This window comes from Ambystoma mexicanum, chromosome 9 (assembly GCF_040938575.1).
Source record: "Ambystoma mexicanum isolate Mex_15411 chromosome 9, UKY_AmexF1_1, whole genome shotgun sequence".
Classification (NCBI taxonomy): Eukaryota; Metazoa; Chordata; class Amphibia; order Caudata; family Ambystomatidae; genus Ambystoma; species Ambystoma mexicanum.
In genome coordinates this window covers 1301143386-1301159182 of record NC_090931.1, presented here as the reverse complement: position 1 = coordinate 1301159182, position 15797 = coordinate 1301143386, and the positions used below count along the sequence as shown (strand labels likewise).

The 15797-nt window shown below is 47.0% G+C and overlaps 1 protein-coding gene across 6 annotated transcripts in view; it reads left to right on the top strand.

The window, feature by feature from the left end:
• The window catches only part of KALRN (kalirin RhoGEF kinase), a 1827638-nt gene that overhangs the window by 1067181 nt on the left and 744660 nt on the right, over positions 1–15797 (top strand). For all 6 annotated transcript variants that reach the window (XM_069616662.1, XM_069616664.1, XM_069616661.1 and 3 more), the window contains exon 13: positions 5788–5962. In XM_069616662.1, coding sequence (XP_069472763.1) covers positions 5788–5962 — 175 coding nt within the window. The remainder of the gene's footprint in view (positions 1–5787; positions 5963–15797) is intronic.

Sequence of the window (15797 nt, the reverse complement as noted above, 5' to 3'; positions counted from 1 at the left end):
GATATCTGGGGAAAATAGCTATCAAGGTAGGAATTTGGTACAGTCCAAACGTTTGGAGGAAAGCCTGATTCCTGACATGCAAGGTCCATTCCTTCTTCACAGTCAGAAAGACTGCAAAGTCTCGATGTCCTCGGGCATGTCCAAGGAAAAAATTCCCTATGCTCCTTCTAAAAGAGCTGTGTGCTGGGTGCCCGTGGAGCAGCACATGTTCCATACATTCAAACACCCACTCTATTAAATATACCTTGGGTGGTTCTGGGGACATGGCCCAGCGCTGATGGCGACAGGATGGCCATAATGTTAATGTTAAAGGATATTTGTACCATGCACTATCACCACCAATGTGGTCCCCTGGCGCTCTGGCGGCTCTGAAATAAAGGGGGGTCGGTGGGGTTAGTGGGGATGAGCTGGATAAGTGCAAGAGAGTAGTGATGTGCTGTTGGGGGCCTCAGCACGGAATTCCGTCGGCTGGGCTTGGGGTGTTATACTGTCTGAAAACATTGTGTGCTGTTGTGCAGGTCTATGTGTGCTTTGTTTGTTGTTGCAGTGTGGTGAAGTTTGTGTGGATTTCTGCGTTGTACGTTTGTGGTTGTGTTTGGTTAGAATTTGAGAGGTGTATGGAGAGGATGAAGTTGTTAGTGGGTTGGTTAGTTGGCATTCCTGTCTTGAAGTGAGCCACTACATTTCTGTATTCTAATCAGGTGGGGTGTGTGGGCGTCTCCGTGTCTATGTCCAGCTCAGGGGTTATACGACACTCACGGTCCATTTCCAATATGGCATCCGTTCATATGCATAATCTTGCCCAAGTTTGGCAACCAGCTGCCTGCGTGGCCCCTGTTTGTATGCAGGGTAGGCAGTCGTATGTGCGTTCCTTGCAGTCTAGCCCAGGAAGCATTCCTAATCTAGTAGGAGGGCGGCATCGGTAAGTCCGGGTTTCCTCCCTCTGTGTTGAGGCCTGCGCGGCCTTTATCATCTTATTCGGTTGCTCATTCATGTTACTGCTCATACCCCCTTTGGTATGTCTTGGAAGCAAGACGACACAGAACAAAACAGGTTCTTATACCTCTGGGTATTAAGCGTGTTATAAATAACCTATCATATCATTCATGTTACCGCTACTAACCCCTTGGGTATGTCGCAGTGCGAGCGCTTAGACTTATGTCCAGGGGCGGCGTCTGCCTACAATCACAACTCTCTTTGGTCCATGCCCCTGTTAATATCCACAGCTTAATTAGTGTGGCAAGTGCTAATGTTAACCCAACTTTATACAGGTCTGATTTATAGTAGCATTTGTCGAGCGGGTGAAGGTTGTTCGCTGGGAGTTGGCTAAGGACGCTGTGTTTTGTCCTTATGGGTGTCACATCTCTTGTTGCAGTAAGAGTTTCTTTATTCAGGTCTAGATGTTGTCGTTGTCATTGTCCTCCTAGATTTGTTAGCTGGGAGTTGTCTGGGGACGCTGGATGCTGTCCTTGTGTTGTTTCTGTCCCATTTGACATAGTGTTGTCTCTCTTGTTGTGGTAAGAGTTTCTTTATTTGGTTTTAGATGTTGTTATTGTCTTCCTAGGTTGTCATCCTTTTCAATGTGTTTCCTGTTCGGTGGATTTGGTTTTTCAATTTGCATCTGTGATGTTGAAGAGCCAGGTTTTTGTTAATGTTCTGAATTGTAAGTGGTCTTTGGTGTGTCTTATTTCTTTCGGGATGATGTTTCAGGTTTTTGTGGCTAAGTGGGAGAAGGAGGAGCCCCCCAAGTTTTTTCTTAAGGTATGGTTTTTCTTCCAGACGGATTTCGGTGCTTGATCTGAGGAGTCTCGTTGGCTTGTTGTCTCGTTCTTTTGCAGGAATTCAGCTCCTTGTCCGCTGATTGCTCTGTGTCTTATGCAAATTGTTTTGAAGGTGATGCGATGCTTGACTGGGAGCCAGTGCATTGTTTTTAGTGCTGGAATGATGTGGTCTCTTCTGGATAGTTTGAGGAGGAGACTGACCGCTGCATTTTGAATCCATTGTAGTTTCTTCAGGAGGTATTCTGGTATCCCAAGATAGAGGCTTTTTGTCGATTCTTGACATGATTAGGGCGACGATTGTGAGTGTTTTGTGGGTAGGGAGAGGAAAGGTAAGATTCTTCTTGCTGTGTGAAGGAGGAAGAAGCATTTCTTGATTATTGCATTTATTTGTGGTTCTAAGGTTAGGGTGTTCATCAGGACTCCCAGATTGTTTACTACCTTAGATGGAATTGGTGTGGTTCCCTTTTCTGTTGGCCATGGAATATAGGAGTTATTCTCTTGATTTTTGGATATAATCATGATTTCTGTCTTTCCTGGGTTGAATTTCAAGCTGTTGGCAATCATCCAATTAAAAACTTCTTTTAGACTCTCGATTAGGGTTGAGTGATCAGCTTGATTCTCTTCGATTTTGTAGATGATTTGAGCGTCATCTACGTAGTTATAGCATGTAATGTTGTATTTTTTGAAGACTCTGATTAGTGCAGTTTAGTAGATGTTAAAGTACAGTGGTGATAGTGAGGACACTTGTGGTACTCCAGTCGTTGACTCGTGGTGTGGATTTGAAGGGCTTTAACCAGACGGTTTCTGTTCAGTCTGCTAGGAAGGATTTAGTCCATAGTAGTGCTGTCTGTTATGCCTATGTCTTCTAGTCTTTTGGTTAGGGTGTCATGGCTAACTGTGTCAAAGGCTGCGGAGACTTCGAGCAGAATCAGGGCTGAGGTTGTGTCAGAGTTGTTTGTTTTTGGGTCGTCCCAGATGGACAATAGTACTGTTTCTGTTTTGTCCTTGGTCTATGTGTTCTTGGGTTAATTTGTAGACTTAGGTTTCCAGGGGTTTTGCTGGGTAGGGAATGTTTGAGATCGGCCTGTAGTTGGAGAGGTCTTCTGCGTCGCCACTTGTATTTTTTAAGAGTGGTTTGGTATATGCTGATTTTAATGTTTTTGGTACGGTTCCCGTTGCTAGTGAGAGATTTAGGAGGTTTCTGTAGTATTCTGATGGGTCCATGGGTGAACCTGATTTCTTGCTGTGTTTCACCAGCAAGACGAAAGCCTCTGCCGATATTTCAGGAAAGTTTTGGCGTTTGTGTTGTGGTTCTGTGTTAGGTTCGGTTTGTTGGATGTTATAGTTGGTTGGTCTGTTTTGTATGATTTGTCGGATGTCGTTCATTTTGTTCTTGAAGTGGTCTGCCAGGTCGTTGCAGAGTTTCTCAGAGAGGGTTGGGGTGTTCTCGCAGCCTGGTGGGTTTCTTATTTCTTTGATGATGTTGAACATTTCTTTTTGTGAACTTGTCGCATTGGTGATTCGGTCGTCATAATGCCTTCTGTTATGTTTCTGGGATTTATGCCACATATCACTGCCATTTGCAGGCTATCTATACACACTGGTGGACTTGAAAGCGAGCCTGGTGGGGGTTACGTTAGTGGGGGGAGTGAAGGAGGTGTGCGGTGGGCAAGATGAAAGCTAGCGTTGCTGCATTATTGAGCAGTGCGGTTTGGAAGTACACCAGCTATTTTTTGCTTCAGGTGGCTTTTCTTGAAGGCATAGAGGCATTTCCGTTCAGGTGGGAGCCTTGTGTGGGTGCGGTGCTACCGTGTTAGTGAGTTTTGGCCGCGGTGGGTGGTATGTAAGTTACCCTTGTGACTGTCTTTTTTTAATATAATGGTTTTGTAGCTTACGTCTAATCTAGTAAGTTAGTTGTTGAGGTTCTGCTTCATTTCTGTAGAGAGGGATTTTAAATTGCTCTCTGTGTGACTTAGTTGGTATGTGTACATTGTGTTTAGCAGTGAAGAAGAGATTTGGTGATGGGGAAAGCAATTCATGCTGTTGGGGCAAACAATCCAGGACGCTAAGGAGCAAAACGCAACGGTACTCGAGAAACATTAGGGTAGACAACTCGCACAGCGAGTCATCGGTCAATCCACGGTGCCACGGAGCCAAACACAGTGGGGCAACAACCAGACTAGGGCAAACTATGCATCCGCGGGAAACTGTGTTTGCGCATGCGGAAGTATGTTTGCAAAAGTGAGTTTGCAAATAGTGTGAGACCATACCCATACTCTGCCACCCTGTCTGTCAGACCTACATGGATGGATTCTCTTTGTCATGAGGTGATGGTGAACGTAGAGTTCTGCCTCTCACTATTACAATGGTAGTAATATCGCTTTTTATATAGTGCTTCATGCTGCATTTGACCCCTTCTAGGCACTGTAATAATACTGGTTATTGTTACCCAGTTTAACGGTACTCACTCTATGGAGCTAGGAAGGATGATGGGCTAAGCTGGCCCTGCTGATGCAACTTGGAAAGTGCAGACTTGCCAAGCAGCTATCCGTCCATTTGGCTGCGAGCAGTTGCTCCTCAGCATGGGTCCTACTCTGCTCTGGCACAGCACTCTGCATTTAGGTTGTGCAAGTGCCTGGTGGCACTTTTCTGATGAGTTTTGCCTGGATGTTTAAGCTTCTTCATATGTATGCATTGCCTCACTTCCTTTTCATCTGATTTTTAAAAAATGAAAATGTTTTAAAATCTTATTATTCTCAAGGTGACCTCTCCGAGAAAGAACCGCTTGATTTTTGTTCATTTCAGATTCATGCAATTCTTAAAAGTTTGTCTGTAAGGTCAATGTGACTGGTATTGGGTTCTTTCCACCACTCTGCGCCTTCCCTTATTCGAGCAGGTACACGGGCAAACCACAGGTACATTGCAAAGTTGGACACGTCTAATCTAGTATTCGTATTTAAAAGGTGGAAGGAGAAAGAAACTCACAAAGGCGAATGGATAATACATCCACAGCTATGCAGTTTACTTTCAACCGGAGTTCTACAACAAGGTTAGAGGGCAGCGTGTTTCCCTCTGCAGGGACCAGTTTGGCTGTTGAGGTCCCAAGGTCAGTAGGCAAGCCTTGCATGGTTTCGTTTATTACTCCTTTTAAATAAACGAATCCACCAGAAGGAAATGCTGAACACCAACTGTCGCCATGAGTCCGCCCCCCTTTGGGTGCCCTTTCACCTCTAAGGTCAACAGTTCAAGGCTGGCCAAGGTCGGCTGCTGTCCGTCGTGTGTGTCGACAAGTGCTCTTTGTGGAGCACATTCCACAAACCCTAGGCCGCACCCAAAGTAAAATGGCGTCCTGTGAAGGAGGTGTAGAGAGCAGGTCACAGTTTAGCCCATAGTATAGATGCGCCACTAGTTTAAAGTTGAGTGAATGGAGGCCCCGGGGAAGAATACCTTTGCCCAAGGCCTCCCCATCTGTAACTTGCTAACGAAAACCTAGTACCTTTGCAACGACGCTGTTGTGAAGGCCTGCAAACAAGATCGTTCTTGGAAGGGGAAGCTTAGTGCCAGCTCATCCTCTCCCAATCCCTAGTCTAAAACATGCCCTCCCACGCCCGTTCCTTCAATGGTTTGACCCGCAGTAACCAAGTGTGCACAATCTCCTGTCAGTCTATGGCAAGGGCGAGACCTCCTATCTGACTGGAAAGGGGTCATGGAAAGAGGACGAAAGTGACGTGACCATCTATGAGATCAAAGACGTCTAAATGTTCATTGCTCCACCCCCAATCAATTCTACCGTGCAAATGTCAAGATGTCACTGCGCATAAATAGGGACCACGCGCACACTGACTTTTCATTAAGGAAATGCATCGTGGAAGCATGCTGGCGCCAGAGCTATCCGCAGCATCTCGGTTGTGCATTTTGGCGCCCCAGCTGTGGCTAGGGCAGACTGCTCGTTCGCGCCAGCCTCTTTCTAATGCTGATTATCTCCCTTCTCTCTGCGCTGTCACAGGGACTCCGCCGTGTCCAGCAATAAGTCGCCACACAACAGCTCCATCAGCCACATCGAGTCGGTCCTGCAGCAGCTCGACGAGGCCCAGGTCCAGATGGAGGAGCTCTTCCACGAGCGCAAGATCAAGTTGGACATTTTCCTGCAGCTGCGGATCTTCGAGCAGTACACCATCGAGGTAAGACCTCTGCGCGTTGGCAGGTTACACGACTAATCCTCAACAGAGCACAATTTCACACACCGCATCTTCTTATTATGGAGACAGTAGCTCTCAGAGATGCGCCACATTGCCAGCTTGTCCTCCACTTTTGCCTCCCAGCTGTCTCAAACCTTGCGTGGTTGTTGCATGAGCCTCAAAACATTGACACAGGAGAAATCTTTATAACATTGCTAAATTAAATTGTCTGGGATATGCGGAAAATGATGTGCACTTCAGTGTGGAGGATGTTGGTTGGAGGATTTAGCTGGGAAATCATTTTGGCACTTGTACTGATGCAATGTGTGATCTTGGTATGGCGCTCCCCAGTTTTCCCAATTGAATCTGCTTGAGATTTTAATTATAATGATCAATGTGTGCTGTATGCATGTGAGTGGGGCTTGTTAAATCTTACTTATAGTTCATTTGGATTGTGGAATTGGCCGTTCCCTGTGAGTAGCTGGTGTAATTTACTCCTCGGGGCTTAGATGGACATGCTCCGAGCATCCATGATTCATCTCCGCTTTGCTCCCACGCATTGGCCACACTGAGGTTCTGCAAACATGATTATACCGAGTCTTTCCCGGCTGCTACTTGTCTCCTTGGGCCTCTTGGGTTTTTTCAGGTGGACTTGTAGCAAGGGAAGTTGTTTCCATCGGTTACCCATGCATATAGTCTCAGTGCTCGATGACCAGGCCGCCATGGGATTTGTCTGGATGCTCTGCCACAGTCCCTTGAAGTGCATCTTGGAGTCTAAGGCGCAACAATACTTGCTTTTGAGCTGTAGTTTGTGTGGAGAAGCTTCTCAAAGTTAACACCACCATGTCGTTACTTCAAGGCGCTACAATTCCAGAGGAAGAAGATGGAATAGAAAAGGGGGGAAGCGACTGAGAATGGAAGAGACATCAAAGGGATGGCAATGAAAAAACGTCCTGTGAGTTATAGCCCAAAGCAGGGATGTGCAACCTGCAGCTCTCCAGATGTTTTGGACTACGACTGCCCATGATTCCGCAACATTGACTGCGCTGGCTAGGGCTGGTGGTAGTTGTCCAACACAACTGAAGAGCCCAAGGCTGCAATCACCTGACTGAGCTAGTGAGAAAAGAGCACTTCTTTAGTCTTCTCTGTGTCTGCAGAAAGCCTCCTGTGTGCCCTGAAGAGAGATTCTGCAAAGGCAAATCTGGGCGTGTTAGGCGTGCCAGTATAGGGGGCATTTGTGCACTGTGGATTGTTATGATACTGTGTATGGTGGCACTTACCTCAAAAAAGGGCAAAAAGTGAACACAAAGTAGGCAGGAAGGTGACGAAACGCAGCAATTGAGCTCCATACGTGTCCTCATGGTGCCACAGACCTTAGCATGACGGGTATGTGCAACACTTTGATCCACTGTGGGCCAAAACTATTGCCTTTAGAACTCTCCTATAATAAATATATGTGAACTACCCGTCAGGAGCACAGCATGGACTAGTGTAGAAGGATACTCGGTGTTTAGCCCACTGAGCTATTGAACAGTCATCAGAGATCTGTGTGCAGCCTTACACCCACAGGTTACACTCGTGGAAGGGCGATATCGGCCTCGCCTCCTTCCAGAACCATTCAAGTGAGTGCTAGTGAGTGCTAGTGAGTACTAGTGCCACTGACGAGAGATGGCTCCCTGTGCCAGTGCCCTGATTGTTATTGTAGAGCAAAGCACACCTGGGCAGCGTCCCCTTTGCCTCCTTTGGCTGCTGTGGGACTTGTGTGGATGCACGTGTGTGTGTGTGCTCTATTTGTTTAATATTTCATCAATGTCAGACTAGTCTATGTAATAGTAATGTATGCAAAGCGTAAAAGGATTTATTTTGGTCTGTCCATCTAAGCAGGTGTGTGTCGTTTTAAGCAGCCTCGACCCTGTACTTGAGCTTTTGATGTAAGGAGGAAGATGTCTGGGTCAGCCTCCCCCCCCTCCCCCCTTTCTCCTGTCTTCTGATATCCATCCTGGTGAACACTTCCGCCTCAACAACTGTGCTTTCTGGTAGGATTTAGGATATCACTCTCTTTCTTTGCCACTTCTTTGTTTCTTAGTTCCTTGTGCGGAATTCCTTCGTCTATCTCTCCCTCACGCCATCCATACAGAACTCTGGCCCCTTGTTAGACCTGCACAGCAATGGCGCACACGCTGACCTCCGTCTTTTTGCTGCCGCTTCAGGCCTCGGACTGAAGGCTGAAACCGCTCTTAATGCTGCTCTGCTTTCATCATGTAGTCTGTGTGGCTGGCTGAAGAGTCATTTGGCGCACATGCGAGGGCAGCATATCCACTCCACTGGTTCGAACCCACAAATCATCCAAGGTCAATAAATTGAGTATTTCAAAAAAGGTAGCAGGCGCTCCTCTCCAGAGAGAACATGGCATGATCACCAGTTCTAAGATGAGAGTTTGCAGCACACGCTTTTTGCTCACTGTACCTTTCACAGATGGGAAATATCCATTTGCATATCAGACTTTGTCCCGCCCACATGGGCAGTCCAGCACCGAAATGCTATGGCAATTCCCCTCTGAACAAGAGTGCCACCAGCAACCCCATACACGTGTTTCAGCCTTGTTGGGCCTCATCAGTGAGGTGAAGCTGTGCCTCTCTGAGCACAGTGAGTAGGGACTCCACGTCTGGTTGCCCCCAGGTAACTCAGGGTGACCAACCCAAAGTTCCTTGCAAATATTTTTTAAAAGGTAGCAGGCGCGCCTCTCCAGAAAGAACATGGAATGATAACCTGTTCTGAGATGAGTTTGCAGCACACGCTTTTTGCTCACTGTACCTTTCACAGATGGAAAATTTCCATTTGCATATCACTCTTTGTCCCACACTGCTTAGAATGAGTGGGAATCTCGTTTGAATACTGTGTGAACGCAGCGTTTTATTATCAATGCACCGTCCGTCATAAACCTTCCAGGAATCCTGCATTTCCATGTTTAAATTTGCACCCAATCCTCTCGTCTGAATTGTTTTTATTTCCATGCTCCACCGCAGCATCATGACTCACTTCCGGGTTTCCCTGTGCAATCGGTTTCTCTTTTGCAGTCTACTTATGCCTGCCTACAGAGTAGGGTGGCCAACTGTCCTGTAGTTTGCGGGATTGTCCGTGTCCCGCAGTTTGCCGAGTGGCTCTGCGGGACACGGTTTGTCCTGTCTTGCTCTGTTCCAGCACAATTTGTGCTCGAACAGAGCAAGTCGGGAGTCGCAATTAGGCATGCCGGGGCACGGCGCAGTCTGACTAGCTGCCATTGCCAGCCACTATTATTCCGATTTGCGGGAAATATATACCTATGACGCTGTGACATCATCACCGCCTTGTGTCCCGCAAAAGGATCTCACAAAGTTGGCCACCTTACTACAGAGGCGTTGCTGGGGGGCGTGAAGGGGGGGGTTGCCTGAAGCGGCTCTAACCCTGGTACTTTAATTGTAGCCCCCTGATAGAAGCTCAGGGGCAGCAAAGTTACTCCACTGCACAATATCGTGGAATTCCAATTGAAAATTGGCTCCTCACTATGCTCCAAGTCTTGCGCTAGTTTGCCTGATCCCTCATGTACGTAGAACTCTGTCGCCCGGCTCCTCCCACTCTGTGATTTTGGAGTGTCCAGCCTGGAACACATTCAAATGAAATATGAAGTATAGTGAACATAAACTGATAACGTTTGCTGACAAAGAACTAAGCAACAAATACAGACCGCAAAATGAATCTCATTAATGGACAGAATCGGCATGGTTTAGAGCAGGTGAAGAGGGCCGAGGGGGGCTCTGTGTTGTGATGTGGGGGTGTTTCCCACCCGATTTGAAAATCTACATTCACAGATACAAATGAGTAGGAACAAAGGGGTGCAGAGTTAAACTGCCGGATTCAAAGACTTGTAAAAGAATGAAAAGAATGCATACATTTGACAGAATGCCCTGTTCTAGAAGAAGCAAGTAAAATGAGGAATGTTATTTTTTTTATTCTAAATTTAAAATGTCATTTTACTTTATTTTCCAAATTAAAATGGTTATAACACTTTTTGTTTTCAGTCGGGGTTATTATTCCAGGGAAATTATTTAAGTCCAACAGCTTGTGAGGGCTATCCAGTGCCGATAAGGCCTGAGTGAAGCAAGGGCATTTAACAAGATTTCATGACATTACCTTCCAGGAAATTGCGACCACCTGGGAGAGTTAGCTATTAGCATTCCAGCCTATTGTCCTTGTTGATGATAATATTTAGAAATGGCGTGGTTACCGTTTTAAGTTTCCCAAAAAATACTAAGAAAAATGGGTACCATGGAAATGGGGAAGCTAGCTACGGATGGTCTGTTCTCCATTTCCTTAGGCGGCCACGGTATTCAGAGGGTGAGGCCGCACTGCAGAGAGCATAGGATAGATGGGAGGACAAGGCAGATGTGTGGAGAGGCCAGAAGAGAGAGTCGGGGAAAATATATTTGTGTGGGGAGAGCAAGGTGGGTGGTGAAAGGTCAAGCGTTGTCAGCTGAGTGCCCCATAGGCCTGGAACTGGGGAGTAGGGGAACAAGGCGGGGTTTCTTGCTCACCCAATCAATCAGATTGTGCGCTCATAACATGAAGTAAGTCCCGCATTCCAATTTTGGTAACGTAGACGCAATGGCAGGCTTATATCCGCAAGGTCATGGATCGTCGATTAGTTGCAACACAGCGAAAATAAAATTATTACCCAATGATAAAAGGGACTGTCCAGTCAAGATTGTATACAAATATCCACTTTATTGTTATCACAACAGACAGTTCTAGCACACTACAAAATACAACCCACCCTGTAAAGGAATGAAGAGGACAGACAGTTTCAAGAAGGAAATGGGATGCACTCTGGATACTGACATGCAGTTAGTTTAAGGTGGATGGGCCAAAGCTGAGGAGAGTGTTGCAGATAACAGCCTTGTCCTTGGTTTGGTTCAGAGACTGACACTTCCCACCTAGGAAGCTTGCTTGCAGAGCCTAGCAGGGCATGTTGTGTGCTGGTTGGGTACCGGTTCTGGAGCTGCCGGGAGGGTACTCTGGATTCAGTATCTCCCTCTGTTCCGTGGGAGATGTTTAGGTGAGGGATCTTGCTTTCCTCTTGGATTTCCTGGCTTTCCTTCACTGGTGGAAGCTGTATGGCAGACTGTACCTTCAGCCAGGGTCACAATGAGTTGTTCTTGCTACTCCTTGTGAAGTCTTCAGATGATCTCCTAAGAAAGGGACTCAGCCCTCTTTTTAAACTAAATGTGGACCAGTGATTGGTGCAGGCTAAATCTACTTTCATGAACCAACCCTGGGTCCCCACCAAAATCTCCTGTTTTGCGTGAGGTCATAACCAGAGTACTTTGCAACAGGAAAGGCAAAAGCGTGAACACATGTACTACTAAGTCCCACCCATCTTCCTGTCTGTTGTGGATCAAAGGGTCACTCTCTTTAATTGAGTGCTCTGTGGTTCCTGATCAAATCACTGGTCTCCCTTGAAGTTGTGGCGAGGACCGACTTCTGTCTCCTTCAAATCACATACTTCTACCCTCTGAAAGGGGCTCCTCCTGTGGCAATTGCCTATTGTAAACAGTTGTCCCAAACATGACAGTTCACTGTCCCTGATACTAAGGGGCTGGCGGGAGCCGACTTCAGGTTGACACAGATGCATATCAAAAAGATACTGGATTTCCTGTCCCCTTTGTCAACTCTGCAACCAGGCTTCTCACAGGCCTCCTTCAATTAACGCTGATCACTATGCACTGCCATAAGCAAAAGTGACAAATGGGCGGGACGGATCCATGGAGCCTTTTATATTTAATTAGGCTGGCCATGGCAAGCAGGAAGGTTTTTCCCTGCCCCTTTGTAGATGCCTTTATGTTCTCCTGGGTGTCACATTCCAACTAAATGTGGCAGGGAGGACTGCGCCTGTAGCCTGTGTCCCCCCAGAGTTCACAGGTCTATGGGTGTGTCATGCGGTAAGCATAAGAAAATGTGTGCGGATTAGCCCCACACATTTTCCGAGGTTGATCTCCCATCATTCAATTTCTTAAAAAATAACAAAAAAACAGGCGAGCGCACCCCCACCGTGCGGCTGGTCGAATTCCTCAATAGGTCCACTCAGGCCTTCATTCTTCGGAGGTCGATAAAATGGATACCATCAAGTTGGGAAACAATAAACATCTCATCTGTCAATAGTGCCAAGATGCCCCTCTAGGGGTGAACTTGTGCTCTACAAATGCGCGTTATATCTGGTTCTGCAAAGAGTGTGCACAACAGTCCTAGAGTATTTAATGTACCGTGTCCTTTTGCCCTGCTCTCTTGTAGAGTCTGCCAGGGATCGGTGCTTCTGCTCTTACCTGTGCCTGCAGTTCCGACTAACTTTCTCTTTAATGCATTTTCATGTCATGGCTCCATAAATGGGCCTGCACTTTTTTTTTTTTTTTTAATTTCTTCTTTTTTGACCAAGCCTGTAATGTTTGCTTCTCTGCCTACTACTAGTACAGTCTCCATGTTATCTTACCTGTGTGTCCATATGCCCGCCTCCTGCCTTACATGTTCACCTCCTCCCAAATATTCTCTGCTGGCGTTTCTATTTCTTGGGCCTTAAACGATTCTCTGCATTTTCTCAATCTCACTTCGCAAACCTTGCTCAGACTTCCTGCTTTCAGCCAAATTAAATTAGAAAAATGACCCCCACCTCACTTTCTCCGTTTTGCGAAAGGTAACGTCAGTGTTGCTGATGCAGAGTGGATAGAAATGAAACTTAGCTTTGCTTCCTAGGAGGGGGCGTGGGGGTATTCCACTTCTGAACATGTTTTCGCAGCTATAATGGAATTGCTTGACTTTGCCACCTATGTAGACATGTGCTGTGACTGCACATGTTTTAGTATCTTGATGCTCCTGTGTGGGTGTGACAAGGGCTCGTCTTGTAAAAAGCGAAGTGCCAGGGCCCAAATATTATTCTAGAAGACCACCACCCATGGCTGACGAACACTGGCACACATTAAGCTCTGGGTAACTTGATCTATGTGAAACATAGTGTCCAAACCGGTGGGCTGCTGCCCCTTTTGGGTCCTTCTGCCCTGCCTAGGTGCACTCCAGGGGTGTTGCTAGGTCTGGAAAAGACCCGGGGCTACGCTGATGTCAGGACTGGGGGCTAGCTGTAGCCTTTTGGTTGTAGCTCCTGAGATCCTATCCGGGGCCACAACCAAAAGACCAGGGGCTATAGCCCCCTTAGCCCTCCCCCCTCCCCCTAGCAACGCCTCTGGTGCACTCCTTGGTGCCATTGCATGACTGAGGGGTGAGAGAAGTCTGGGGGACAAAAAGTCTAGACTGCCCGCTGGGGGAGGTGAGCTGAGTGGCACCACACAAGCAGCACTCAAACCCATGGCAACCAAAGTCTGACATTAGACCACGCATGTTTTCTACCTGTTTTGTCATCGTGAAGCCCCTAGAGAAGACTTGACCTCTGCGTAGGGGTATTCTTTTTATGGATCGGGGCAGAATTCCATTTTTGGCATCTAGTTTGTGTAGTCCGTAACGATTTGCTGTGTTACTGATTTGCTAACCTTTCTAACTTTCAGGAACCTGCACAAACTAGACCCATTCCCATGTGATTTCTGGGCCTGCCTTGTAGCATCCTGGCGCTGGCCCTCCTCTCCACAGCCTCTGGGACATTGGCACAGTCCTTTCCAGTCCCCCTGATGGGAGCCATTTCCTATAGTGGGCTAGTGGTCCACTCTGCAGCCTTTACTAGTCGAGCCTGGACATGATCTCTGCTGGTTGGGCCTCCAATGTTCCCCCCGCCACACGCTGCCTCCTTCGCTCCTTGCACCTGTACAACATATACACTTTCACCGTAACGGCAATCGAATTAGCAAACCTGTCCCATTGGTTTCTATTGACGTTTCTAAACTTAGAAATGTCCCTAAAATAACCTGGTAGATTTACCTGCCTGTAACTCTGCACGGTGTATGTGTTGCCAGTGTGGGTCTGGAGTTGTTGAAGCATTCCCTTGAATTGTAATGCTTACCTGTCATTTCTTTGCCTTTCTATATGAGCAATTGTTGCAATTTACTGAATTCACTCTTGAAGCAGGTAAGGCAGTTGAAGCTGTACTAACCTGTACCTTCCCTTTCTTACTGGTTTTAATGGAGAGTTGGATCTTTTCTACAACATTTACTTTTTTTGTAGATGTTTCGCAGTGCATTTTTTATTGAAGATACCTTATGTTCTTTGTGTGCACACGCTGTACCTTCTGCTAGCCCTCTGCCCTCCTAAAAGTAACTATAGACCGCTCCGTCACGTTCACTATTGTTGAAACTACTTGCAGTGGTGATTTGGCGCAACATTAGCCTGTTAATTTAACACGACCTGAACTTGTTAACCCTCACGCACACCTCCCTAAGTTTTCATGTGTCTTTTCAATGTTATGCAATGGATTTACACACGAGTGTTTACATTGGTGTACATGCACCTGAGAAGTGTGATGCATGGATGTTTGACAGCAAGGACCGTGTCCACAGCATTCATATTTTATTTTTCACTGGTGTGCTGGCCTATATTGCGCACTGAGGCATCATTAACATGTGCTTTACAGCCACTGTACTGACATATTTTGTGAGCACGATAATAGACTTTTTTTGGCAGCGTTGATGCTGGCATATTTGGCCACAAGCGGCATTGAAGAGTGTTTTACAGGGCTATGAGGGCATATATTGTGTATCATTATGAACTTGTTGATCGTGAAAGTGTTTTACAGTGGCAATACTGGCATATGTTTGGTCACAGGCATCATTAAAAAGTTTAGCTGGGCCATGGCGGCATGTATTGTGGATTCAGGCATCATGAACATATGCAGTGGAGTTGCAATGCTTGTGTATGTTTTGGGCACATGAATCATGAAATTGTTGTACAGTGCCCCTGTGCACTGTTGGTAATCTGGCATATAGTTATTGGACTGTCTTTGTGTTACTCTAAATAACTGATTGCCAACTGTGTGCCATTTTATTTAATGTTCCTCAATTGACACTGTAAAATGTGTTTTTTCTAGACGTTGTTTAAATTTTAAAAAAAGCTCCCTCCCACAACCTGGAAACGTGCAACATGGGTTTGGGTTCTCAGGTTAACGCTTCGTCACTTGCGCTTATTTGGGTGAATTATTAACACATCTCCAGTGAGAAAAATCACCAGCAGCCTCTAACCTTGAATCATTTAGAATGGAGGTGCTGTCTCGCCGAATCCCTATCCCTCTACCCAATCTCTACACCCACCCCCCAATCTCTCCCACCACCACCACCACCTCCTCACCCCCATAAAGCAAAAGCTGCCCCCGCCATGGTAGATCAATGCACTTTCTGAATGAGTTTTCACAATATATGCACAGCCCCGGATTGGGGGTGGGGGTTGGAGGTTGGAGTGGATCTCTTTGCCTGGCTGCGGATGGTGACGGGTGCCATTTCCTGCCGTGTTTCCACAGCATGTGCACACCCCTGGACTGGGAGGGGCTCTCTGCTCGGCTGCGGATGGTGACAGGTGCCATTTCCTGCCGTGTTTCCACAGCATGTGCACACCCCTGGACTGGGAGGGGCTCTCTGCTCGGCTGCGGATGGTGACAGGTGCCATTTCTGGCCGTGTTTCCACAGCATGTGCACACCCCTGGAGTGGGAGGGGCTCTCTGCTCGGCTGCGGATGGTGACAGGTGCCATTTCTGGCCGTGTTTCCACAGCATGTGCACACCCCTGGAGTGGGAGGGGCTCTCTGCTCGGCTGCGGATGGTGACAGGTGCCATTTCTGGCCGTGTTTCCACAGCATGTGCACACCCCTGGGGTGGGAGGGG